The sequence below is a fragment of the Stegostoma tigrinum genome, chromosome 7 (genome assembly GCF_030684315.1).
Source record: "Stegostoma tigrinum isolate sSteTig4 chromosome 7, sSteTig4.hap1, whole genome shotgun sequence".
Classification (NCBI taxonomy): domain Eukaryota; kingdom Metazoa; phylum Chordata; class Chondrichthyes; order Orectolobiformes; family Stegostomatidae; genus Stegostoma; species Stegostoma tigrinum.
Window position 1 is genome coordinate 14,468,896 of NC_081360.1, and position 27,124 is coordinate 14,496,019.

General features: G+C 42.1%; 1 protein-coding gene across 4 annotated transcripts in view; it reads left to right on the top strand.

The window, feature by feature from the left end:
• The window catches only part of creb1b (cAMP responsive element binding protein 1b), an 80,984-nt gene extending 55,482 nt beyond the window's left edge, over positions 1 to 25,502 (top strand). For all 4 annotated transcript variants that reach the window (XM_059647052.1, XM_048534181.2, XM_048534183.2 and 1 more), the window contains 4 exons: positions 11,525 to 11,664; positions 20,707 to 20,889; positions 22,940 to 23,096; positions 24,069 to 25,502. In XM_059647052.1, coding sequence (XP_059503035.1) covers positions 11,525 to 11,664; positions 20,707 to 20,889; positions 22,940 to 23,096; positions 24,069 to 24,213 — 625 coding nt within the window. In that variant the 3' untranslated portion in view covers positions 24,214 to 25,502. The remainder of the gene's footprint in view (positions 1 to 11,524; positions 11,665 to 20,706; positions 20,890 to 22,939; positions 23,097 to 24,068) is intronic.
• Positions 25,503 to 27,124: the final 1,622 nt, after the last annotated feature.

Sequence of the window (27,124 nt, forward strand, 5' to 3'; positions counted from 1 at the left end):
TCACCTCTAGAAGCTATCTTTTAAAATTCTGGTTGGGTGTTGTTACTTAATACTTCTGAGCTATTGTTGATTAACTTTCTTTACTACAAGACTCAATGAGGACCACTAGATTCTTCCAAAGTTTTAGATTAGACAATCCTCCAGCTTCTGTTCTCTCAACTTTCAAACTGTGATAAGCCTCACCCTTGTTCCATGTAATGAATTATGACATAGTTATTTTCTTTTGCTTACAGTGCAGTCTGTTTAATGTATTCTGGCTACCTTCTGTCACTAAGCTATCAACTGTACACACATAATAAAATGTGAGGCTGGATGAACACAGCAGGCCAAGCAGCATCTCAGGAGCACAAAAGCTGACGTTTCGGGCCTAGACCCTTCATCAGAGAGGGGGATGGGGGGAGGGAACTGGAATAAATAGGGAGAGAGGGGGAGGCGGACCGAAGATGGAGAGTAAAGAAGATAGGTGGAGAGGGTGTAGGTGGGGAGGTAGGGAGGGGATAGGTCAGTCCAGGGAAGACGGACAGGTCAAGGAGGTGGGATGAGGTTGGTAGGTAGCTGGGGGTGCGGCTTGGGGTGGGAGGAAGGGATGGGTGAGAGGAAGAACCGGTTAGGGAGGCAGAGACAGGTTGGACTGGTTTTGGGATGCAGTGGGTGGGGGGGAAGAGCTGGGCTGGTTGTGTGGTGCAGTGGGGGGAGGGGATGAACTGGGCTGGTTTAGGGATGCAGTGGGGGAAGGGGAGATTTTGAAACTGGTGAAGTCCACATTGATACCATATGGCTGCAGGGTTCCCAGGCGGAATATGAGTTGCTGTTCCTGCAACCTTCGGGTGGCATCATTGTGGCAGTGCAGGAGGCCCATGATGGACATGTCATCAAGAGAATGGGAGGGGGAGTGGAAATGGTTCGCGACTGGGAAGTGCAGTTGTTTGTTGCGAACTGAGCGGAGGTGTTCTGCAAAGCGGTCCCCAAGCCTCCGCTTGGTTTCCCCAATGTAGAGAAAGCCGCACCGGGTACAGTGGATGCAGTATACCACATTGGCAGATGTGCAGGTGAACCTCTGCTTAATGTGGAATGTCATCTTGGGGCCTGGGATGGGGGTGAGGGAGGAGGTGTGGGGACAAGTGTAGCATTTCCTGCGGTTGCAGGGGAAGGTGCCGGGTGTGGTGGGGTTGGAGGGCAGTGTGGAGCGAACAAGGGAGTCACGGAGAGAGTGGTCTCTCCGGAAAGCAGACAGGGGTGGGGATGGAAAAATGTCTTGGGTGGTGGGGTCGGATTGTAAATGGCGGAAGTGTCGGAGGATAATGCGTTGTATCCGGAGGTTGGTGGGGTGGTGTGTGAGAACGAGGGGGATCCTCTTGGGGCGGTTGTGGCGGGGGCGGGGTGTGAGGGATGTGTTGCGGGAAATGCAGGAGACGCGGTCAAGGGCGTTCTCAATCACCGTGGGGGGGAAGTTGCGGTCCTTAAAGAACTTGGACATCTGGGATGTGCGGGAGTGGAATGTCTTATCGTGGGAGCAGATGCGGCGGAGGCGGAGGAATTGGGAATAGGGGATGGAATTTTTGCAGGAGGGTGGGTGGGAGGAGGTGTATTCTAGGTAGCTGTGGGAGTCGGTGGGCTTGAAATGGACATCAGTTACAAGCTGGTTGCCCGAGATGGAGACTGAGAGGTCCAGGAAGGTGAGGGATGTGCTGGAGATGGCCCAGGTGAACTGAAGGTTGGGGTGGAAGGTGTTGGTGAAGTGGATGAACTGTTCGAGCTCCTCTGGGGAGCAAGAGGCGGCGCCGATACAGTCATCAATGTACCGGAGGAAGAGGTGGGGTTTGGGGCCTGTGTAGGTGCGGAAGATGGACTGTTCCACGTAACCTACAAAGAGGCAGGCATAGCTGGGGCCCATGCGGGTGCCCATGGCCACCCCCTTAGTCTGTAGGAAGTGGGAGGAGTCAAAAGAGAAGTTGTTGAGTGTGAGGACGAGTTCCGCTAGGCGGATGAGAGTGTCGGTGGAGGGGGCCTGGTCGGGCCTGCGGGACAGGAAGAAGCGGAGGGCCTTGAGGCCATCTCCATGCGGAATGCAGGTGTACAGGGACTGGACGTCCATGGTGAATATGAGGTGTTGGGGGCCAGGGAATTGGAAGTCCTGGAGGAGGTGGAGGGCGTGGGTGGTGTCACGGACATAGGTGGGGAGTTCCTGGACCAAAGGGGAGAAAATGGAGTCCAGATAGGTGGAGATGAGTTCGGTGGGGCAGGAGCAGGCTGAGACGATGGGTCGACCAGGGCAGGCAGGTTTGTGGATTTTGGGAAGGAGATAGAAACGGGCCGTGCGGGGTTGGGGAACAATGAGGTTGGAGGCTGTGGGTGGGAGGTCCCCTGAGGTGATGAGGTCATGAATGGTGTTGGAGATGATGGTTTGGTGCTCGGGTGTGGGGTCATGATCGAGGAGGCGGTAGGAGGTGGTGTCGGAGAGTTGGCGTCTGGCCTCGGCGATGTAGAGGTCAGTACGCCATACTACCACTGCGCCACCCTTGTCTGCGGGTTTGATGGTGAGGTTGGGGTTGGAGCGGAGGGAGCGGAGGGCTGCCCGTTCTGCGGGGGAGAGGTTGGAGTGGGTGAGAGGGGTGGAGAGGTTGAGGCGGTTGATGTCTCGACGGCAGTTGGAGATGAAGAGGTCGAGGGAGGGTAGGAGGCCTGGGGGTGGTGTCCAGGAGGAGGACTTGTGTTGGAAGCGGGTGAAGGGGTCAGTGGAAGGAGGGTTGGGTTCCCGGTTGAAGAAGTAGGCATTGCAGGCGAAGACGGCGGAAAAACTGCTCTGTGTCCGACCGTGACTGGTATTCGTTGATGTGTGGTTCTCAGCAACTGTACACACATGGTTATTTGTCCCTTTTGTATAATCTCAAATAATTTCAGTCCATCCAGAAGTTTTGAATCCCAAACCTTAAGCTCAGTTTTTGTTTCCTTAGAAACTGAGAGCTTTCAATTTGTTACTGTCTCAGTTAGGTCAATTATGTTTTAAGTTTTTTTTTAACCTATTTTGTAGCTCAACCTGTCATATTCTAGCCTAAGCAAACAAACATGGGCCTCCTTTTATGTAGTCTTGAAACCTAGCAATTGAATTGCTTTACCATACAATTTTAACCTTTGCAGACTTAGAAATTAGTTCCAAAGTATTAATGTGAATCATGAGCAAAATGCTCACAGCACAGAGAACTTCTTATTTACTCTTTCTGTTCCTGAATTAATTCCAACTTGAATGTTCAGTTTGCCAGGAGCTTTGATCTAAAACGTTTTTGGCAACTACCTTCGTAGAAAATCCGGGGTAGCTGGCACATGAAAACAAACTATCCGCAAGTCCATGTTCAAGTCAGATAGCACCTGCCCTTAGATATTTCTTCTTTGTTGCATGGTCAAAATCCTGAAAACCCGTAACAGCTCTGTGGGTGTACCTGCACCACGTAATTTACAGTGGCTCGAGAAGACACTCCCCTCATAAAATATCAGGATATAGCCAATAAATTACAAGAACAACCACACTCCATGAGTGAATTTTGAAACACAAAGAACCACTTTAATCCTATTTAAGCTGTGGAAATGAATGTCATTAATGCTTCTACTTCCTGTTTTGAGGAAAGTCAGAACATGCTTATAGAAAGGTTACATAAGTTGTTGGCTGAGCAGGTAAAAAGAATTAGAACAGGACGTGCTGTAGAAACATCAGGCTGGCAGCATCTGTGGCGATAGACAATGTTTCAAATTCAGAGTCATTTCTTAGGCAGTTGTGTTCTGAACAATTTAGACAAGAAACATTCTGATTCCATCCCTAGCCACATTCCAGCTAAGACAGGAGTTGTTGCTGAGCAAATGGGGCTCCTGAACTAGGGACTACGTATTTCAGGATTTTCTCTCTCAAATGTCTCTGATTATGCTCGTCTTTAGACAATGAAGTGGGGCTAGTTTGTGTTATGATCTTTTATGCTTTGTGAGTAAACCCCAACTCTCAATGTCTCCACGCAAAAGTGAAAAATGTTTGCTTTGTACACTTTTTTAAAAATTCACAATATGTAGACATTGTTGGCTAATAATGTTTCCTGGAAGCTGTGTGGCCACATATCAGCTGAGAAACCCCCACACACACACATTCCATCATCCTCCGCCCTATGACATCTGCTCTGCTTTAAATATACCAGACACAAAACATAGCTTGCACTAAACAACTAAACACAGGGAATATTATGGGGTAAGCCAGCATTTATTTTCCATCTCTAATTGCCTTGAGAATTTGGTATTGAACTGCGTCTTCAGTCCATGATGGCAAGCTACACCCACAGTGCTATCAGGGAGGGTTCTAGGATTTGGATTCAGTATCAGGAGCAGTGGTATAGGTCCAAGTCAGAATAGTATGTGGCTTAGAAGGGAGCTTTCAGGTAGTGTTGCTCCCATGTGTTTGCTACCCTCCAAGTTGGTGAGGGTTCCACTTTTAGAAGGTAATGTCTGAGGAACCTTGCTGGGCTGCTACAGTACATCTTGTAGAACATCTAACTAGTTGCCAATGTGTCAGCAATAAAGCAAGTAAATGTTGAAGGTGGTCAATGGGCCAGTCAGTTGGGCTGGTTTGACCTGAATGGTGTCAAAGTTCTTTAATATTGCTTGGGTTGAGCTCATCGAGGCAGGTGTAAGATTTTCCATCATAATTCTGACTTGCATTGTATAAAACGATAGACGTGCTGTGGGGAATCAGGAGTTGAAGTGCTCACTTCCTGTATTACTACAGCAAGCAGCTGGTGGCTGGTCCAGTTCAGTTTCTGGTAATCATAATCACAGGATGTTGATAGTTGGGATTTCTGCAATGATAATGTCATTGAATTTCACGGGGATATAGTTAAATCCTCTGTGGATGTTGCTGGCCATTGCCTGTCACTTAGCCCAGTCTGATGAAGTTGTCCAAGTCTTGCTATGTGTTGACAAACTGCTTCAGTAACTGAGGAACAGCAAATGGTTTGAACATTTCTCAATCATCAGCAGACATCTCCACTTCTGACCTTATTCTGGAGAGAAGGTCATTGATGAAGCAGGGATGATGGTTGGGCCTAGGAAGCATTCCTGAGGAACTCCTGCAGTGATGTCCTGGAATGAGATGAGTGATTTCCTGCACCTGCAGCCACGTCACTTTGTGCTTGGTGTGACTTCAATTATTGGAGAGTTTCCTCTGATTACCATGGATTCCAGTTTTGCCAGAGCTCCTTGATGCCATTTTTGGTCAAATATTATCTTGATGTTAAGGACTGTCATTCTTAGCTTGGCGCTGAAGGTCAGCTCTTTTGGAATAACACTGTACTGCAGTTAGGGGATGAGTGGCTCTGGTAAAACCCACATTAAATAATGTTGTTAGCAACCCCTTTTATTACTTGATTCATGATCAGGATGATCAAGAGTAGACTTGTGAGGCAGTTATTGTCAGTTGGTTTTGCTCTGCTTTTGGTAGATGTGATATTCATGGATGATTTACCTCTTGTTACATAAATACCAGCCTTGCTAATGTATTATACAGCAGCTAATTTTTAAGCAAAAGACATCAGTACCGTTGCAGAAATGCTGTCAGGCCCTTTTGCCTTTTTAATATTGGGTGTACTTCAGCATGCTCTTGGTCGCTGGTACAGTGAATCAAAATGGCACAAGACCAATGCATCTGTGCTACTTTCGTCATGAAGAGGGCAAGGTGGGCATTCCACTTGGCGCTTCCGGCCGAAGATAATTGCGCATGCTTCAGCCTTATCTTTTGCACTGATGTGCTGGGTTTCCCTATAATCAAGGATCATGTATTTGTGGAGCCAGTGCTTCCTGTTTTGGTTGTCTGAAATCATTTATTGTGACTTGTAGCTTTACCAGGTTGACACCTCATGTTTAGATGCGTCTGATGCTGCTTCTGGCATGCCCTCCTGCAGTCTACATTGAACCAGGAGTGATCGCCAGTTTGGTAATGGTAAAGCAGGGGATATGCCGGTCATGAGGTGTCTGATTGTGGTTGAAAATGGTTGTGCTTCTGATCCGGACAGACATCGAATAAATATTTTCCTCTTGATCCCTCTTTGAAATGCTGGTCGCCCATTCTAACAGATATGCTGGTCGCCCATTCTAACAGATATGCTGCCCTTTAGGTCTTGGCCAACCAGTCAGTCGTGATGCTGCTAAGTCGCTGTTAGTATATATTACGTTTACTTGCTACATCCAATGCTTCATTCAATCTGTATTTATCATGGGAAAGAACTGATTAATCAGCTGATGGGGATGTGACAGGTTTCCTTCCCTACGTGTGACCTGATGCAATGAGACATCATGCTGAAAGCTCCCTGAGCAACTCCCTGCTGATAGTAAGTCACTAACTGTCTGATGTGATGAAACAATAGTTACAGCAGTGTTTTTTTTAATGTCAGCATCACATTAAACAGCAGACAGCTATAAAGTATACGTGTGTCTGGAAGTTATGCCATTATTTGCGTGCTGTACCCAAAAGCAGGTCTTTGACTCGTTTTGCTAATGCTTGCCTGAGTCATATGTTTAGCACTTTTTCTCAATGGTATGTGACATTGCTTTCCACCCTGAAGGACAGGACTAGATTGCAAGGCTGAAGTCTAATCTAACGAGGATGGGAACTGAGCCCATATTGGTGTTATTCTGAATGACATGCAAGCCATTAAAGCAACTAAGCCTGACCAATTGGATCCATAATAAATAAAATTAAGGATTTTCTCTGTTAGGTTTTCCCCAACTCATTTTCTGTTTGCAGATTAATGAGGGGGGAAATCTTCTAGGTCTCCCCTTTGATATCAAGACTTGGCTTTGCTCTAATGTTGCTTTATTAAATTACTTGCCGGCATATTGACTTTTTTTTTAAAAAAAAGCCTTTCTGGCTGAGTTTAGAGCGAGTTTAGAGCTGAAAAGAGACAAGTTTGGCTCTAAACATACCATCAAATCCACGTCAGAGCTCTTATCAGTCTGTGGCTTACAAGTTGTCTGGTTTCAGTGTGGTTTTTCTTTTATATTATAGTCATTGCTTCTACTGTTTATGTTGAAGCTGCCTATTGCAGCTGATGTCTCTATAATGGTCCAGATATGGCGATAGTGCCTTTCAGAGAATCTTCATCTCAACATGGAGTGAAAAATGGCCTGAAGAAATTGAGTATAATTGACTTCATGTATGACCAACTTGTGTTTATAGTAATAAAAAATCCAGAGTGATTCACACAAGTGTAATCAGACAAAATTTGGCACTGAACTACATAAGGAAGCAGTCATGCCACGTAATCCAAGAGGGCTTAAGGAATGTTTTAAAGAATAAGAAAAAGATAGAGACTGTGGGGTTTAAGAGAGGAAATTTCAGAGCTTAAGGCCATGGCTATTGAAAGCACAGCCACAGATGATGGGACAGGAAATCAGAGAGGGAAGACACTGGAATCTGCGGAATATAGAGTTCTTGGAGGGTTATAGAACTGTCTAGGTAACACCAATAAAGTGTCCTGAAGAAGAGTCATACTGCGCTCAAAACATTAACTCAGATTCCCTCTGGACAGATGCTGCCTGACCTGTTGAGTTTCTCCAGCATTCTGTCTGTTTCAATGCAAATAAGGACGTTGAAAGGACTCATTGGAAACTTGTCTTCCCCATTTTCCGTTAGCCACATTTTAAATATCATTCATGTTTGACCTGGCTCCCAGACGGTCATAAACATCTATTTCTTCTATGCATTGTATGACTCAACTTGAAAATATGATGTTTAGTTTTAATTACCAGCCAGGATATTTGGAGAGGAACTTGTCTGTATTCAACATAATCTACTTGCTTGCATTTAGCACAAGGTCTCAATGTTATTGTTTGCCATCTCACAATTTACTGTTGGAAAGCTGCAATTATTTTCTCTGGCTTCAGTACGCTGCAGTATTGTGCAATGCCACTTAATAAGCTAAATCATTAATCATCTGTGGAGGGGTAAAAATGAAGATGCAGTTATGTAAAATTGACATATCTTCAAGGAGAGTCCAAGCACTCCCAGTGGAGTTGGGGTCATTTGTTGGCAGCCTTTACACAATGTTCCTTATGATCCCAGTGATGGCAGTATTGGACAAGGCAGATCCCAGAGTGAAACCTGATTTGCCGAACCAAACGTTTTATTTTCTGCTATTTATTTATCATGGTGATCAATTACTGAACATTCTCACACAAGGATGTTCATGTTCTTTCAACAAAACAACAGTAGTTTAATACACAAAGAGAAATTGAAGTCAGGAGGTTATAAACAGCAAACAGTCTTGACTGCACCTGACCTATTCTCTAGCTTCCACCCTTTCCCCTTCCCATCACACTCAACTGCGTGATCGGGTCCCTCTTGTCCTCCCTTTTCATCCCACCAGCCTCTGCATACAAACAATTAGAGCAGAATGTCACCACTAAACCCATTTTCCCCTCACTTTGACCGTTCCCTCCAGGGCACCCTAGTCCATTCCTTGATGACCACTGACACACCCCCCAACTTTCTCAAGGTACTTTCCTATATAACCGTAGAAAATGCAACACCTGCTCCTTCACCTCTTCCCTGATCATCTTCCAAGGGCTAGCACAGTCTTTCCAGATGAAGCAGCATTTCGCCTGTACCACCTCCAATCTAGTTTATTGTAGTTGCTGCACCCAGTGTGCCCTACTCTATCTTGGAGAAACCAAGTACAGATGGGTGACCGCTTTGCAGAAAGTCTCAGTCCATGCACAAGCATGACCCCGACCTTCCTGTAGCCAGTCATTTTAACACAGCATCCTGCTCACAAGCCAACTTGTCTGACCTCAGCATGCTATAAGTGCTCCGGCGAATCAGCGCAAACAGGAGGAACAACATCTCATTTTCAGACTCGACACTTCATAACCTTCTGGACGTAGTATTAGAGTTCAACGCTTTCGAATTGTGAACTCACTCCTATTTCTTCCCTTTCTTTTGGCTTTACATGTGGCATGCTCTGTCACCATGCCCTCTTCCCTGCTCCACATCCTACAGGACTATCTGTTGTTTCCAGTTTGGCAGTTGGACACACTGTTGTCTACCATTTTCACATTCTGATCACTTAATCTGCACTATCAACACCCTGTCTCCCCCAGCACTGCACTGCACCCCACACTATTGTATATATACTGCCCCCTTCAAACTTCACCTCAGCTCTGAAGGGTCATCTAGACTTCACATTAGCTTGCTCGTTCCATGGATGCTGCTTCATCTGCTGTAATTTCTAAAATTTCTTGTCTTCAGTTCAAATGATTTCAACGCTTTTTTTGCCCCGCCCCCCCCCCCGTATTTTTCTTCGCAGACACACAATTTTAGCAAAGTATCATTCCTACCTTCACACTTCAGTTTCTAAATCATCTGAGATTGCACGCACTTCCTTTTAGTGACTTTCTGCACACTGATCTGATGTGATTCCCTTTGTCTCCATCTGAGACAGTCAATTAAGCAAAGTCACAAACTTTTCTCTGACTATTTTGAGATTGCTAAATGGCGCTCTTTCTGCTATGGCTCTTTTCTGAACTGAACCTGCTTCTGTCCTCCCATTTGTAATCATAAATGCTCAACTGATATGACACCAGCAACTATAGAGTCACATAGACATACAGCATAGAAACAGGCCCTTCAGCCCACTATGCCTGTGTCTATTGGTCGAACACAAAACTATATTTAATCCCATTTACGTGCACTTGGTCCGTAGCCCACTATGGCCTGCAATTTTAAGTACTCATCTAGATGCTTTTTAACTGTTGAGTGCCTCCACAACCCACTTCAGGAAGCAGGCTCCTTTTTTCTACCATCCACTGGGTAGAAAAGGAACTTTTCTTAGAGCTCCTGTAAACCACTTACTGCTCATCTTAAACTAAGCCTCTCTCTGGTTTTAGACCTGTCTGCCATGGGGCAAAGGATCCTCCATTCGCTCTGTTTCAAGGAAAATAAACTCAGCCTATTCAGTCTCTCCTCCATAACTGAGAATTTTCATCCCATGCAACTACCCTGAATCTATTGTGCACCCTTTACGTCTTTCCGCTAGTGTGACATTAACTACTGGATTTCCAAAAATGGCAACTTTAAACAGATTACGCGCAACCCAAGTCCCTGATGAGGGGTGCAGATGAGAATATATTTATAATTATTCACAGCTTGGTCCCACAACATGACAGATTAGGAAAGGATTCAAAATCAGGGCCAGCGCTGGTTGCTCTTAACGTGACAGAACTGTGCGAGAGGCAAAATAAGGTGTAATTCTATTATGTAAGTTATGAAGAAGTTTGTTTCGCTCTTGTGTTATCTGATCAGCTAATATATCTAGTCATTTGTCTTTAAGTCATGCTATTTCTTGGAAAGGCTGATTTTTACTTAATGCTTTAAAGAGTTTGCCATTTTTTAGAAAAAATAGTCACCGTCACAGAACCAAAATCCCATTTACTTAAGAACCCAAATCTGATTAAAATGTAATAATCCTTTATATCAATCTCAAAATGCACCAGTGTCAAACGAGATGAAGTCAGTTAGATTTTGCCAGTATTTCATGGGTCGCATAGTAGGCCTAGAATATGAAGGAAAAACCCCACAAATAATGTTGATTTGTAAATAATTCGAGTAAATTGGTAGAATCACCTTTCTCCAGCGAAATTTGTCTTTGCTGCTTTGATATTAGATGTTTGTCTAAATATTCAATTTATACAAAAGCATTCCCCACCAAATACCAGACATTGCTTCCTTAATATCCAGCAATCAACTCTGAAGTGCCTTTCCATCCTGCTTTATAATTAACCACTAGGTGGAGTGCAGAGACAGTGTCCTTTGTATGTCCCATAACACTTAATTAGTGCCTTATCAGGCAGAATATGACACTCAACTGTAAGATGAGATAATTAGGACAGGTGACCACAAGTTCGCTGAAATGTCAGCATTGTCCTTCATAGGTGCTGTGTCATTCAGGCAATTTCTGTTTATGCACCTGACGGCTTTGGTGAGTTTGGAGCATTTTGAAGGCCGGGAATGAATTCCAGTGGAGGACTCTGTTATTCTCCTACTATTAGTGACTGTCAGAGGTGGGAGAATCCAAAAGGCCAGAATTAGATGGCCTAGAGTACATATGAGGCTATGTACTGGACTAGCGATGGGGAGTGGTAAAGTTGGGAAAGTAGTGTGGAAAAGGAGATGAGAATTTTAAACTTGAAGCTTTACAGGACCCAATGTAGATCGGGGGCACGAGGATGACTGAGCTGAAATTTGGTGCTACTCGACTTTTTTTTAAATGGCTTTTGGGCTATTTAGTGCTCTCAGTATTCCCAGAATTCCATTTTATGCAGAGCCTTTGTTTTGTTTTGTCTTGAAATGTCTTCTATTAGAAGTTAATCATCGTTTAATGTTTTGCTTAGTTGAGCAGCAAATAGTTTACTGCATCTGTGTTTTAGCTTGAGTCTGTTCTTTGAGATTTTTCTTCTGTTCTCCTTGACAAATTACCTTGCTTCATTCACTTTTAAGGAAAATCCTGAATGAACTCTCTTCTGATCCCCCTGGTGTGCCAAGAATCGATGAGGAGAAATCAGAAGAAGAGTCTGCCTCAACAGTTACTACAATGACAATGCCAACACCCATCTATCAGACCAGCAGCGGGCAATACAGTATGTGCACTTTTCATATTCTAACTTGAAAGAAACATAACCAGTTCATTGCACTTAATTATTGTTGTGGTGAGGAATTTTATATCAGCAGAGAAACATGAATAATGCTGGGTTGCATTTTTGATTTGCATATGAGAAACTGGAATAGGCCTGTCAGCCCTTTGAGCCTCCTCCGCTATTCATTAAGATTGTGGCTGATCTGGTTACTCCACATTCCTCCCTAATCCTGGTAATCTTTTCATCCACTTGATTATTGAGAATCTATCATTGCCTTAAAAGTATTTGGCTTCTATTACCTTTTGTGGGTGAACTTGCAAAGACTCATAACCATCTATGGAAGAAGTTATCTTTTTTCTTCATCTTGTACCACCAAAAGGCAGCATCATTTCCATGTGCACTCTTTTGAAGGACCACCCACCCCTTTTTAATGGAAACATACCCAAAAAATTATTTACAGTAAGCAATTTTAAAGGTCTTCTCCACCCTAGTGAATTAATATCATTGTTATAAACGCTTTAAAATTTCTTACACAATTGATGAGGGTCGCTAGCACTGTCAACATTCTGCATATTCACCAGGTGCGATTCTTTTCTGTATCTATCTGAGATATACAAGTGCAGGCTAACTAACTGACATTTCTCACTGAGTCCAAGACAGCTTAAAACTACTTTTCAACTCTGGCCTGAAAAATTACACAAGATGTTTTTTTAACATTGCCATTCAGCTGGAATGAAGCTCTTGAACCGCCAGACATGTTGCTGCAGCCATCTGTCTCTATATCTTGTGCTTACTGAGTGAACCTTTTACTTTTCCAATTATCATCACAGGTAGCTATCTAATCATTTAACTTAAGTCCCAAGTTTTATTGGAAAGCCGTTTTGAACTGTCCATTTGAAAAAAACATTCCTTGACACATTTTAATAAAAATCACCTATGCACGATTTTAACCAAAAATCCACTTAACCTTGCTTTGGAACCGAGTATAATACAAAGTTTCATCACCAGCATACCAACCTTTTTCAGATTCATGCATTAGGTCACCCGATCCCTTTACATCTCCAAACTCTGCAAACTCAGTAGAGAGATTTAGATGATATGCTGTTTTTGTTTAATTCTGCCTGCCAAAATGAACAATTTCATATTTTCCCATATATTCCGTTTGCCAGATTTTTGACCACTCCCCTGACATTTCCAAATTGTTTTGGAGAATCCTTATCTTAGTGACTTGTATTTATTTCTTCAGCCTTCTGTGTTCTCTTCTCCCTTATAAGAACTGTTCAATTATTATATTGATACTGCTGATTTGTTTCTTTTTAGTTCATAAAAACAAATTACCGTGATAGAGTAAACAGTTGGAATCTCAAATAATTTGATTTAAATTGAATACAGTAGTGATTGCAGGATGAATGATGTGTAGCTGCTGGAACACGTAAATGGTGCTAAACACAATGTGATCCAGAGTGAACATGTCTGCAGTTAATGCTTGCAGCTCGAGGACCTTCGGATATGAGATGAGTTGAAATCGGAGTTGCAGACATTGTGCCACATCAGAAAATGGGAGATTTACTTGGGCACTTTGCTCTGGACAGCGGTCACATCACTTAGGCTAAATTGTTCAGAATTTGTCTGTTAACAGAACAGGCGCGTGCTCATGAGGCAGGTATGAGGACCTGGGGTTACAATTGAGTCTTGGCCCTTGCAATATTTCTAATAGTTACAAGATTCTCACAAGTCATGCAAAAAAGAAGTGGGCATTGCAGGGAGGATAACCAAACTAACCACAGCATCATGGTACGGGGAATCATTCAAGTGAGGGAGAGGGGAACAGTAAGAGAGTGGTTCTGATAGAGGATAATATAATCAGGGCAAAAGGTACTGTTCTCTGCACTTTGAGTGTGAGTCCCTGAACCTGTGTTGCATGCCCAGTGAGAGTGTCAAGAATGTCTCCTTGGAGCTGGAGAATAAAATGAAGTGGGAGGGGAAGGACCCAGTTGCCGCCATCATATTGGTATCGACGACATTAGTCAGACTAGCAAGTACTGCTGGAAAAATTTTGAACAGCTGGGAGCTAAGTTAAAAGGTAGAACCTCCAAGGTAGTAATCTCTGGATTACTACCTGAGCTCTGGGCAAATTGGCGTAGGGTGAATGAATTGAAGGAGCTCTTGGCATAGCTCAAAGCTTGGTGCAGGTGGAATAGATGTCAGCGGCACTGTCACCGGTACCAGGGTAGATGGAAGCTGTTCTGATAAGATAGGCTTCACTTAAACTGTGCTGGAATAGTACCCTGGCAAATCAAATACCTAGGGCTGTGGAGAGGCATTGTACTGATTAGAAGGGGTTAAAGGACTTCAGAGAAGAGAAAACATGGGCCTACAAAGTAGGAGGATGTGGCAGCTTTTAGAGAGTGGGACAGGAACGGACAAGGTGTACGAACTTGGAAAAACAGCAGTAACCAGGGTCAAAAGAGGTGGGTGCATTGTATGGTGATGGGTAGGTGTGGGGAAGATGGTGCGGTGTAATTAATTGGCATTCAGAACAAAATAAATGAATTAACTGCACACTTACATGTTCATAGCTATCGTCTTATAGCCATTACAAGAGACGTGGTTACAGCGAGATCAATGCGGGAAAGTAAATATTCAGGGTGTATGTGACTTTTTCCACAAGGACAGACAGAAAGGAAAGGGTGGTGGGTTGGTATGGGATGGAATAAGTATAATAGCAAGAAATGATCTTGCATTGAAAGAGTTAAGACTTAAAGGAAAGATGACACTGATAGTAGTATTGACAATGAAGGCAAGTAACAAAGACAGTGCATTAAATGTTGGTGACTTTAACATCTAGATTGGGATAGTCAGATTAACAGAGGTAGCCATCAGTAAGAATTCAGTGTGTTTTTTTTAATTTTCTTTATCCATTCACAGGATGAGGGTGTCCCTAGCTAGACCAGTATTTATTGTCCATCCTCAATTGCCCATAAGAGTCAAACACATTGCTGTGGGTCTGGAATCACATGTAGGCCAGTTCAAGAAAGGATGGCAGTTTCCTTCCCTAAAGAACATTAGTGACCCAGATGAGTTTTTTTGACAATCAACAATGCATTCATGATCATCGTTAGACTCTTAATTCCAGAATTTATTTAGAACATAGAACATAGAACAGTACAGCACAGAACAGGCCCTTCAGCCCACAATGTTGTGCCGACCATTGATACTCATGTATGCACCCTCAAATTAATTGAAATTTCATTATCTGCCATGGCAGGATTTGAACCTAGAACATTAGCTGTGTCTCTGGATTAATAGTCCAGTGATGATCAACAAGGAAGGTATCAGGTTATTTTAGATCTAGTGATCTGTAATGAGGCACATTTCATTTATGATGTCAGAGTAAAAGATCCTCTAGGAAACAGTGACCATAACATGGTGAAAATTAACATTAAGTTGGAGAGGAAGGACTTGGGTCAAAAGAACTATGCTGAGTTTAAATAAAGGTAATTACAAAGGAGTAAGGGTAGAGCTAGCTAGAGTAGACTGGGAAGACTTTAGTAGCAAAAACATTTGAGGACCAGTGGTAGACATTGATGAAAGTAGTTCACGACTCGCAACAAAGATATATCCCAGTTATGGGATAAGCCAACCATGGTTAACCAAGAAATGTTTTTTTTAGAAAAACCATACAATGTGGCAAAGATTAGTGGTAAGCCAGAGGATTGGGAAATGTTCTCTTTTCTTTACAAAAAGAGCCTAAGAAAGGGCAAAAGTAAACTTCAAGAATAAACTTGCAAGTAATATCAAGACGGACAGCAAAAGCATAAGATATAAAAAAAGTTTTGAAAAAGAGAGAGAGAAGCCAAAGTGAGCATTGGTCCATTCAAGAATGTTGCTGGGAAAATAGTAATGGGTAACCAGGAAATGGCAGATGAGTTGAATAAACACTTTGCATCAATTTTCACTTTAGAAGTAGTAGAAGCTAAAAACATTCCAAAAATTACTATATAATTAAGGGACAAAGGAAGCAGTGGAAATAACTACAGTAACTGTCCATAGAGAAAAATTGCTAGGGAAACTAATGGAGCTAAAGACCAATAAGTCCCTTGGATCTGATGGGATACATTCTACAATATTAGAGGAAACAGCAACAGAGATAATGGATGCACTGTTAGTAATCTTGCAAGGATACTTAAATTCTTGAAAAATTCCAGAAGATTAGAAATTGCCAGTGTAACACCTTTATTTAAAAGGGGAAAGAGGCAAAAATAATGGGTATCTATAGGTCAAGACAACAAAGTGTGAAGCTGGATGAGCACAGCAGGCCAAGCAGCATCTCAGGAGCATAAAAGCTGACGTTTCGGGCCTAGACCCTTCAGCTCTCTAATGAAGGGTCTAGGTCGGAAACGTCAGCCTTTGTGCTTCTGAGATGCTGCTTGGCCTGCTGCGTTCATCCGGCTTCACACTTTGTTGTCTTTGATTCTCCAGCATCTGCAGTTCCCATTATCTCTGGTATCTATAGGTCAGTTAGCTTAACATCTGTTATTTGGAAATGCTAGCCTATTGTAAAGGATGTAATAGCGGAACCTTTAGAAGTACATATCTTGATCAAGCAGAGTCAGCATAGCTTGATGGAAGAGGAAATCATACCTGGTAAATTTACTATAATTCTGTTGACAAGGTGACAAGCTGGGTAAATGTCTTGTATTTGGGTTTTCAGAAGGCGCTTGATAAGGTAAGAGGCCATGGTGTTGGCTGTAACATGTTAGTATGGATAGAATCACCTAACTGATAGAAAAGAGTTGGGATGGCAGGGGGTGGAAATGGGGCAGGTGTGTTTTCAAGATGGCAATCTGCAAATAGTGGAGTGCCACAGGGATCAGTGCAGGGGCCACAATGTTCATTAATAATATGGTTGAGACAAGAGAATGCACTATGGCTAAGTTTACAGGTTACTGAAATGTAGATGGGAAAGCAAGCGGTGAGAATGATAGAGTCTGTAGGGGAATGTGAGCAGCTTAAGAAAGTGGATAAAAAGTTGACAGATGGAATACAGTGTAGAAAAATGTAATGTTATACACTTTGGCAAGAAGAACTGATCAATTGAATGCTATTTAACTGAAAAATGTTCATAGAAAGCTATAGCACAGAAGAAGTTGAGAATCCTTGTGCACGAATCAGAAGAATTAGCAATGAAGTTCAGCAGTAGTAGGGAAGGCAAATGGATTTGTTAGCCCCTTTTTTCAAAACGAAGAGAGTGTAAAAGTAAGAGGTTTTACAAACGTTATACAAGGCTCTAGTCCTACCACAGCTGGGATGCTGTGAACAGTTTTTGGCCCCTTATTTAAGGAAAAATAGACTGACATTGGAGGCAGTCCAGAGAAGATATGCTAGGGTGGTGCCCTGTATGGTCTGAATCATGGAGAATGGCTGAGTAGGATGGGCCTGTACTGATTGGAATCTAGTTGCGCCCCCCCCCCCCCCAAATTCTTCTTTATTGAAACATGCAAGATTATTGGGCTTGACAGGGTAGATGCAGAAAAGTTGTTTCTCTTTATGGCAGTGTCTAGTACCAGAGGCCATAATCGCAGAATAAGTCATGTCCATTTAAGACAACAATTAGGATAAATTTCTTGAGGTGATCAATCTGTGGAACTCTCTAATGTGGAGGCTAGGTTGATAAGTATATTTGACAGAGTGAGGCATATTTGTAATTAGGAAGGGAATCGAGGGTTATGGAGAAAAGTCAGCAAAGTGGGGTTAAAGGTTATCAGATGAACCATTGTTGAACGGAAGGCAGACTTGATGGGCTGAATAGTCTATTTCTGCTCCCGTGCTTTATGATCTCTAACACTGCAGCATTAATCCTTTTTGTCATATGGAGATAAGAACAATGCACAGTACTCTACCTATTGTCCATTGAAGCTTCTATGTAATTTGACGTTAACATCAGTCTGATTCTAAAGGTACAGAATTATGGTTTCCACAATGATGAAGGGAATGAACTCAGTTGGGTATCTTATTTGAAATGACAAGGAGCAGAGAGGGACCAAAGAGAGTTGGGTTAGATCTATGATGTCCACAGTTTTACTGTTAACCACATATGACTAATTGGCTACAGATATGGTTAGTTGCATTTCTAATTCACAACATCTAATTAAAAGAACTGTTAATTATTTGACCTCAATTTTCCTGCATATAGCATGGCACATTTACTAAACATCAAAACTCATGTGGCAAAAGTCATCAACCTGAAAAGTTAAGTCCATTGTTCTCTCTGCAGATGTTTCAGATCCTTGGAGTGATTCCGGCATTTTCTGTTGCTCCTGTCATGATGTCACGATGTCACAAGGACCACCAGGAAAAAAGACATTTTGCTGTTATTTGTTCTCCTTTGATATGTGCAGAATCGTTGCTACACTTGCCACCTAAATGTCCGGAATATTTGTGTGATTTGTCAAGTGACACAGCTTAATAGATTTTGATCCAAAGAAGAGTCCTCAGACTTGAAACATTAACTTTGTTACTCTCTCCACAGTTGTTACCAGACCTATTGAGTTCGTCCAGCATTTTCTGTTTTTATTTCAGGTTTTGGCACCTATGGTACTTTGTTTTTAATGAATACACTGCTGGGTCTTTTCCTAACTAATTTTTCATACATCTGTATTTAACAAGCAGTTTTCTAAAAAGCAGTTTGTTAAATGTGAGCCACACTGGAGTGTTTCTGAGAAACCAGATAACAAACCATATACATGTATTCTAATTATAAACGAACATTATTTTCTACCTTTTGTGGGCCTTAATCTTTGTCTTTGTAATTACAAAAATCTATTTGTCCCACCCAGTTGTGGTTTCTGCTTCAGATGTAATTAACACAAGATATTTATAACACCATGTTCAGTTTATTTTATTGCATGTAGCTATATAGACAGGAACTTGGCAAGATTTTCACAGCCACTGTTTCTTGATACAAAAACTAGAATCAGCTGGTAACTTTGGAAGTTAAGATAGTTGTGCCAGCTCATCTGATAAATAAATTATTCTGGGCTGTGAAAGTGAAGCACTGTTAATACTATAATTGTATTGAAAGGGTGGATAATTATTTGAGCACGTGGTCATAATCCACTATTATTGTGGAATCAGCGGCCAATTCAATATGAATGTTAAAAGATTGCAAGCGTTGAAAGAGGCCTTTCAGCCCATTATCCCCATGTCATGCCTCTAAAAGGTCCAATCAGCCCTGCAAGTGTTCCCATTGACAGTTATTGTTAAACTGCTTCCAGCACCTTTTTCAGATTTTAGTGCATTCCAGATTGCAGGTTGCTTCATGACAAAAGTCTCCTAGTTCCTCCTCTTTTTTGCTTTTATTAATTATCTTAAGTTTGTGACTTGTGGCTTAGACCCTCCTGCCAACAAAAAAACTTTTATCCTGATTTCCAAAATCAAATCTTCACAATTTTTAGCATCTCTATTAAATAGGGAGGAAATGGCCTTGTGGTATAAACACTAGTCTACTATTAATCCATAAACCCAGCTAATGTTCTGGGGACCCAGGTTTAAATCCCACCACCATGTTGTAAAACCCCATCTGGTTTGCTGACATCCTTAAGGTAGGAAATCTGTCATCCTTTCCTGGTCTGGCCTACATGTAACTTCATACTGACAGAAATGTTGACTCTTAACTGCCCTTTGGCCAACTAGGGATGGACAGTAAGTGCTGGCCTAGCCAGAGACACCCCCATCCCATGAGTACATTTTTTTTTAAGTCCCTTTAATTCTTTCTGCTCTAAAGAGGAAAATCCCAGTTCCTCTGTAATGGAAGGTCAATATGAATTCTTATTGTATCATGTTCTTAAAAGGAGTGACACAAATGTCTGGAGGTACCATTGTCAACCTTATATTTAAATCAATCCGATTCTCTCCTGCCAACATACTTCTAGCTGACTTAGATTTCTCAAGTTGTGCTTGAGAGGGAGTTCAGATAAACATTATAATTGATAATCAGCTCTGGATCCTGCTGAGCGTGGAGTAGTCCACTGTTCAGAACACTTACGGCTGATCACTTCACTGTCAGGAAGCACCAGGAATGGGACATGATTGAAAGTTGAGGATGGGGTTTCACCTTGCTTGTATTGCTTCCTCATAGCAGCCCTTAAAAACTAAATGAAATCTGCCCTCTTTAAATATTTGATGTAACGTTTAATGCTTTTATGTCGAACCTGGAATTGAAACTAATCAATAGATTTTTGTATTCACAATCCAGAATATTATTACAAACCCATGTCCCACTTCTGCCTTTGTGTGCATTCCCATTTTTCACTGTTTTGGTATTGGTGACTCAAGCTTAGGGTGATAGATTTAAGACAGATGCCAGAGGCAGATTCTTTACTCAGAGAGTGGTAAGGGCGTGGAACGCCCTGCCTGCCAATGTAGTTAATTCAGCCACATGAGGGGCATTTAAACAGTCCTTGGATAAGCATATGGATAATGATGGGATAGTGTAGGGGGAAGGGGCTTAGATTAATTCACAGGTCGGCACAACATCGAGGGCCAAAGGGCCTGTTCTGCACTGTATTGTTCTATGTTCTATAAGCTGCCTTGATTCTACACTTTGGAATGCCCTTTCTAAACCTTCCCACCTTGAACCTTTTTCTGCTCCTTTAAGGCATTCCTTGAGACCTTGCTGCCTTTGATCAAGCTTTTAATCACTTTTTCCTAATATTACCTTTTACGGTTTAGAGTCCAATAACATTTCTGAGAAGTACCTCGGAATTTTTTAATATGTTAAAATGTACTACATGAAATCAAGGTTTTCTTGTTGCTTACTGAAACTTTAAATAATAGAAACACCGCAGAAATGTATGCATGTAAGAATGTTGCCTGGCTTCAGTTGCGCATTCAAGAGGGCTCAAAGCAAATTTTCTCCCAACTCTGCTCAAATCAAAATTAACAGTCAGCAGTGCAATATAGAGGCTTGGCTGAGTCTTTGTAAATTTGAGTTCCTGTTTTTGATTGTACGCTTACATTGACCCTGTGCTTTGCTCTTGCCAGTTGCTATCACACAGGGGGGTGCAATTCAGCTGGCCAACAACGGTACAGATGGAGTACAAGGACTCCAGACGCTAACAATGACCAACGCAGCAACAGCCCAGGGTGGAGCAGCCATCGTACAGTATGCCCAGAGTCCTGACGGACAGCAAATCTTTGTACCAGGCAGCCAAGTGCTTGTACAAGGTGAGTTGTTTTGTCAGGCACTATTTACAAGTGTTTCTCCTGCACTGTGGAAAGTGTGCCTGTGATAGTCTAATTCTTTAAACCTGTTGGTTCCATAGCAAAATTAGTCTATGAGATCACCATTGCCAGATGCTATTCTGTGGAGGTGGTGGGTATTTGTCTGAGCCTTGTTGAATCATTTAATTAGTTTTAAAAGTTGGTGCTAAGTAAAGTGCCCTGATGTTTAATAGTAAGTGTGTACGGCAGCACAATGATGCTCAAATGAGAGCAGGAACCTGATATGAAAAGTATTGCAAGTCATATGTATATATTGTGTGATTCTGTGGCACAACGTATCAATAGAATTTTAACTAATTTGGTTCAAGTGTTGACTTTGTCATGTGATAAAGCGCTTGCAAAGAGGCAGCTGCATTTTTCGTTACGGATCAGATGATTGCTGAAAATGTACTTTTTCTCAGTGAGATTAGTTAAAGCAAAAGCCAGTTAATAGAGTAGAAGATTAAATAATGTTGGTGCATTTTGAATAAAGCTTGGGGGAGCCAAATAAATGAATATCAAGAATTATATTCTCATTAGCTATCACAGCATTTCAATATTCCCAACCCTTCATTTAAATGTTTCTTTGAAATGGATCAGCTGAATACAAATGGAGGTAACCATGGATCATAAAGGCGTGGCTGTACTGGCTCTCAAACTTTGTTACATTTTGTTTCCTTAAAAGTTGACTGAAGGGATTCTGGAACATGGGTATGTAGTTGGCAAAGACTTGCAAGAAAAAGGAAACTAGAGGTGTAAGGTGGTAAGTTGAAGGATTGAGAGTAGACTTTTTTTTTAAAAAAGATAGTTTGGTTTAGGTAATATTGTGAAATAACAGTGGTGCCTCAGCCAGGTAAGGTATTTATAGTGCGAGGTGCTGTGAAGAGCCACTAAGAGTCAGCAGTTGAATAGGGAGGAAAGAAATTAGCTGGGACTGGATGAGGGAATTTACGGTAAAGCGCAGTCTCTGCCGGGGGGGGGGCCGCACAGTGGCTCTGTGGTTAGCACTGCTGCCTCACAGTGCCAGGGACCTGGTTTTGATTCCAGCCTCGGGTGACTGTCTGTGTGGAATTTGCACATTCTCCCCGTGTCTGCCTGGGTTTCTTCCAGGTGCTTCAGTTTTACCCCGCAATCCAAAGATGTACAGATTAGGTGGATTGGCCTTGCTAAGTTGTCCGTAGTGTTCAGAGTGTGCAGGCTAGGTGAATTAGCCATGGGGAATGGAAGGTTACAGGGACAGGGTAGGAGCCGGGTCTGGGTGGGATGCTCTTCAGAGGGTCAGTATAGACTCGACGGGCCAAATGGCCTGTTTTCACATAGTAGGAATTCTATGAAGACTGGTGGTTATCTTAAATTTGCTAGCCCCATGGCATCACAGCATGGCTGGGATCGAATAACTCGGCACAAAAAAAAATGAGTTTAGGATGGGACTTTATTCAACCTTGTATTATTGATACCATGAAAATGAATGACTGAGGACTTTTCCTGAAAGTAGTAACATTAATTGGATTAATATTGAGTGCCATACATGAAGTCACATATCACTTAGGTAATCAACATACTCAGGGGCTTGGAACAAAACATCTTATGTTTAACATACTACATTCCGAAGTAAGTGATTGCAGAATTGTGATGTGGAAAATGGAGTTCCTTAAGTAATTAAAGTGATCAGAGATGTGCTAGCTAGTTGTCAGTAGTATCAATGCAAAGGAAAAGTCACCATAGTAGTGTAGGACCATAGGGCTGATCTGTCATGAGATAGAAATGACTGGTGGTGAGCTTAACCTGCGGGTCACCACAGCTCGTGTGAGGTTGAGACTGTGAGACTTAATGGTAGTGTCAGCCAATGCTGCTGCATTGCAAACCAGCTGTCCAATCCATTCAGCTAACTGACCCCAAATAAAGCGTTAGCACGTTGACAGAGTCAACATCTGTATGCCTGTTGTCTCCTGATGTACACCCTATTTTCTCTTCTCTCCTCCTCCTCACCCCCCCCCCCCCCCCCCCCCCCCAGGTGCAGCTGGAGATGTCCAAACCTATCAGATTCGTACAACTCCAAACTCCACTGCCGGCCAGGGAATGGTGATGGCATCTTCACCAGTCCTGCAAAGCCAGCCCCAGAATGCTGAAGAAACCACTCGTAAACGTGAAATCCGCCTCATGAAAAACAGGTAGTTTTCCTTTCCTATGATCCATGTAAACTGATGGCTCTGTCTTTGTTTGAAAGAACTTTCAAGTGAGCTAAAAGAAATTCATGATAGAGGTGGAAAGCGGATGGGGGTTGTTGATGGGTCAAGGCACCACCTCGTATAACCTCCTTTCGGATCTGTGCCAGCTGAACTGATCTTCGCTGGGACAACAGTTGCTGCAATTGGTTTTAGCATCCTTGTAATAGAGAGACATCGGCTAAAGCTCCTGGTCTTCATCGCTAAACCATGAATCCTATGGCAACGGCAGTGGGTTAACATCAGATGAGAAAAAGATAAGATTTCACTGTGATGTCTGACATTTATTTCATAGGGGACAGTACAAGCTCATGGCACTGCAGGAATTTTTTTAGCCAGCTTTTAGGGAAAGTAGGTTGAAACTCCCTCACTGTGATATGTCCCTGCTTAGAAGATTTAATAGTTTCTGACTTAACTATTCCCTGTGACTAAGAATCACGAATAAATGTACAATTCTTAAAAAGAAATTACGTTAATGTGTCTTCACACCTTCTTTGTTTTAAATTGACTCCTTTTTGCTGAAATCCCAACCAGAAAAGATTTTCCCATTTGTCTCTATCAATTTATTTTCTATAATAACAATTTCCTTTTGGCTTTCTCTTCTATGGCGAATGTAGTGCCAAATTTCTTAAATGATGCGTATTTAAATTGTCAAGAGCATTCTTTTTTTTAAAAAGTTATTTAAAGCAGAAAAGGAAGAAGTTTATAAAGGACATTGCAGAATTTAAGACCTGGAGTCCTGAAGCCAGGGCTGCCAATGGTGAAGTGAAGCAAGAAGTCAGGATTTGATGAGCATAGCAGTCTTAAGGCTGGTAGAGTTTGTGGCTTGAGTCCCTGCTTTAAGTTGGGGATATGAAGGAAAGGGGGCAGAGAGTAATGTCTGCTTGTTCTAATTCCTTGCTTTTCCCTCCTTTTCAGGGAAGCAGCTCGAGAGTGCCGTCGCAAGAAGAAAGAGTATGTGAAATGCTTGGAGAATCGGGTTGCTGTTCTGGAAAATCAAAACAAGACTCTCATTGAGGAACTGAAGGCACTCAAAGACCTGTATTGCCATAAATCCGACTAGCACGCCACTGTCATTCCTGCAAATGATCAACAGACTTGCCCCAAAAGACTATTGGCATGAGCTGGGCGACTCTGCTACCTTTTCTAATGATTTCTCTCCTCCATGGGAAAAAAAAATTTAAAAAAAAAAGACTGCATGGATGCAGTTCCGGCAGCTGCATGCTCATGCACCAGGGGATCATGCATCGGATTGCGGGATCCAGCCTGGTCAAATCTCTCTCTGTTCCAAACTCAAGATAGCCTGGAACCTGGTTTGGGCAATTTTTTTTCACATGAACGTTTTTATATAAAAACTAACTTATCGGTACAAAAAAATTCTTGTCTAGTGTGACCAGGAAAGATTACAAGCAAACATTTTTGTTTATAGAATGTCTTTTCACCTCCCTTCCCCACCCCATCATTGTTTTTTCTTCTTGTTACTGTGGGGTGCAATGTTGCTGCGGTCATCCCCTTGGGGTAGGAGTTGTGTCGCCTCAGCCTTGCTTTTGTGGCACATTCAGGCCTTCATGGTTAAAGGCACATACCCGTGAGGCAACACGGATGGCTATGCAGTCGTCTTCTCGCCAAGCCATTCGTAGAATGCGTCAAATTGCAGCCCAGCGACAGTTCAAAACCAACCATATAATGTTGCTCCAGAGGCCTGTGTTGGGGCTGAAGATCCCTTTTATCCTGAAAGTTGTGGATCTTGTGCACCTAAACTGCTTTGCTTACTGGCCATTCAATTAATCACGTTTTTTAGTCTGAGCTTGAATTTTAAAAGTTGTGTTGGTTTGCATTATATACATATATATTATATATATATTTTCCTCTCTTTCTAAACGGTGTTGTGATCCAGCCAGACTGTTCTGTCAATCAAACTGAGCTGACTGAACCCCTGCATAAGGCTGGAAGGAATGTTAAGTTGTGTATTTATCATTCAACCAGAAAAAGTATGTGAGGGATCGAACCAGAAAACCAATTAATGCTGTAAAACAGCACCCTGAACGAAGTGGGTGTAAAGTGCTGATTTTTTTTTTGGGTGGGGCAGATGAATTGTTGTGAAACTGGTCACCTTGTTTGATGCCTTTGCACTGTATTAATAACACTTTACATTTTTATACTGTATATATATTTCTAAAAGAAGTGTGACTCTGCAAGGAAAATATAGAACTAGAAAAGGCTAAGGGTTTGTGATATAACCCCTTCACCGCTCTCAGCAGAGAGCATTGCTGTTCCATCAATTTGAGGCTCAGCACCTTGATTTCCCCCCCCCATCCTGCAAAATAAACTAGCCCAGTGCAAATTTTAAAAGTGCAATCTAATTTTTTTGGTTTGGTTTGATGTTGAAGATGTTGTACTACAGAGAAAATAATGAGATGTGCTACACAGGATATCACAAAATGAACTTTGCCCACCAGTAATTAGAAAAGTTCAATATTTGGAGGGCAGATAATGCCCACCCCCGATGATCATTCAACGATTCCCCCATACATTGTGTTGTTTGAAAAATACCAGTTAAGCAATTCTACTTTCTGTCGAGGAGTAACCTTGACCAAGAAGCAAATTTGGCGCTCAAGTCAAAATCAAGTTCAGTAGTTAAGGAACCTGAACACCCCTTTGCATTTCCATCACTGCCAAGTCCTGTTATGACATGTGTTGTTTTCAACACAGCCAACCCATTTTCACCCACACATTGTCCCCATTATCCCTTTACTGACCTGGTTTGCTATCAACCTCTGTCTGTCTTTCTGGGCTGTGTTCCAACTATCAACTCCTTTGCCCCTCACCATCCCGTCACCAGCGTAAATGCCACCTTTTCGAGCTACTGTCAGTTCACATGAAGTATTACTGGACTTAAAAACGTCAACTCTTTTTCTGTCTGTAAATGCTGCATTAAGTGCAGGGTTACAGGTAGAAGGACAGGAAAATACAGCAAAGTGAATTGCTTACGTGGAGAGCTGGTGCTAATAAGATGGATGGAATGAGCTTCAGCATTGTAACAGTTCTGTGATTTGGGGAAAACCTTTAAACCGTAGCCATATTTTAATGTGGGAATTAGTATTTTGCACATAGCAAGATCCTGCAGCAATATGTTAAGTGGTTATTTTGTGATGTTGATTGAGAATTTGAATTGTCCAAGGCATGAGAGTGTTTTCTTAGGCATCATTTTGATAATGCCAAGGATGCCTGGTGTCCCCCTGAAAGGATGGTTACGGCCTTCTGAAGTATAGCAGCTGCAGAGTGTTGTGGTTTATTTTTTTGAAAGACAAGTTATAATCTGAAATTCAATGTGAACATGCTTTGGAAACAATTTTAATTTTCAGAAAGGAACTACCTATATACTTGAAAGGTAAAATTTTGCAAAACTGTGATGGGAGAGCAGCTTTCTGTGAATTAATAGCTTTTTTAAGGAATCAGTGCAGGTACATTGGGCTGAATGGCCTTCTATACTGTATGATTTGATAACCTAATTTGCAAAGAAAATGCAGTTGAAAAGCCAAAATAAAAGGTCTCCTTTGATGTTCAATGTAAGTTGACCTTTTTAAAAAAATTTCCATTGCTTCTGATTTCACAAAAGCTGTTCTGCCCTGGAGACCCGATTTTGAGACTGCCTGTCTCTGGTAGAATTTATAGTTGATTTAACTCAATAGCAACTTCCTTTCAGATCAACTTATCATCTGATTCTCAGTTCCAGCAGCCAGAAAGCTTTACAATTTCCTCACACCTTTCAGTAGGAAACTTCCGAAGATGATTTTATTCCCTTTGCTTTCCCGATTTTAAAAAGAATGCATACTTTTAAATAAAGTGTTTGTTTAAAACGAGTCTTTTGATGGGGAATTTTCAGAATCCTCACTATTTGAAAGATCATGATAAATTCAATACAGGCACATGAGAACTCATTTTCGTAGAGATTGGAAAAAAAACAAAACTGA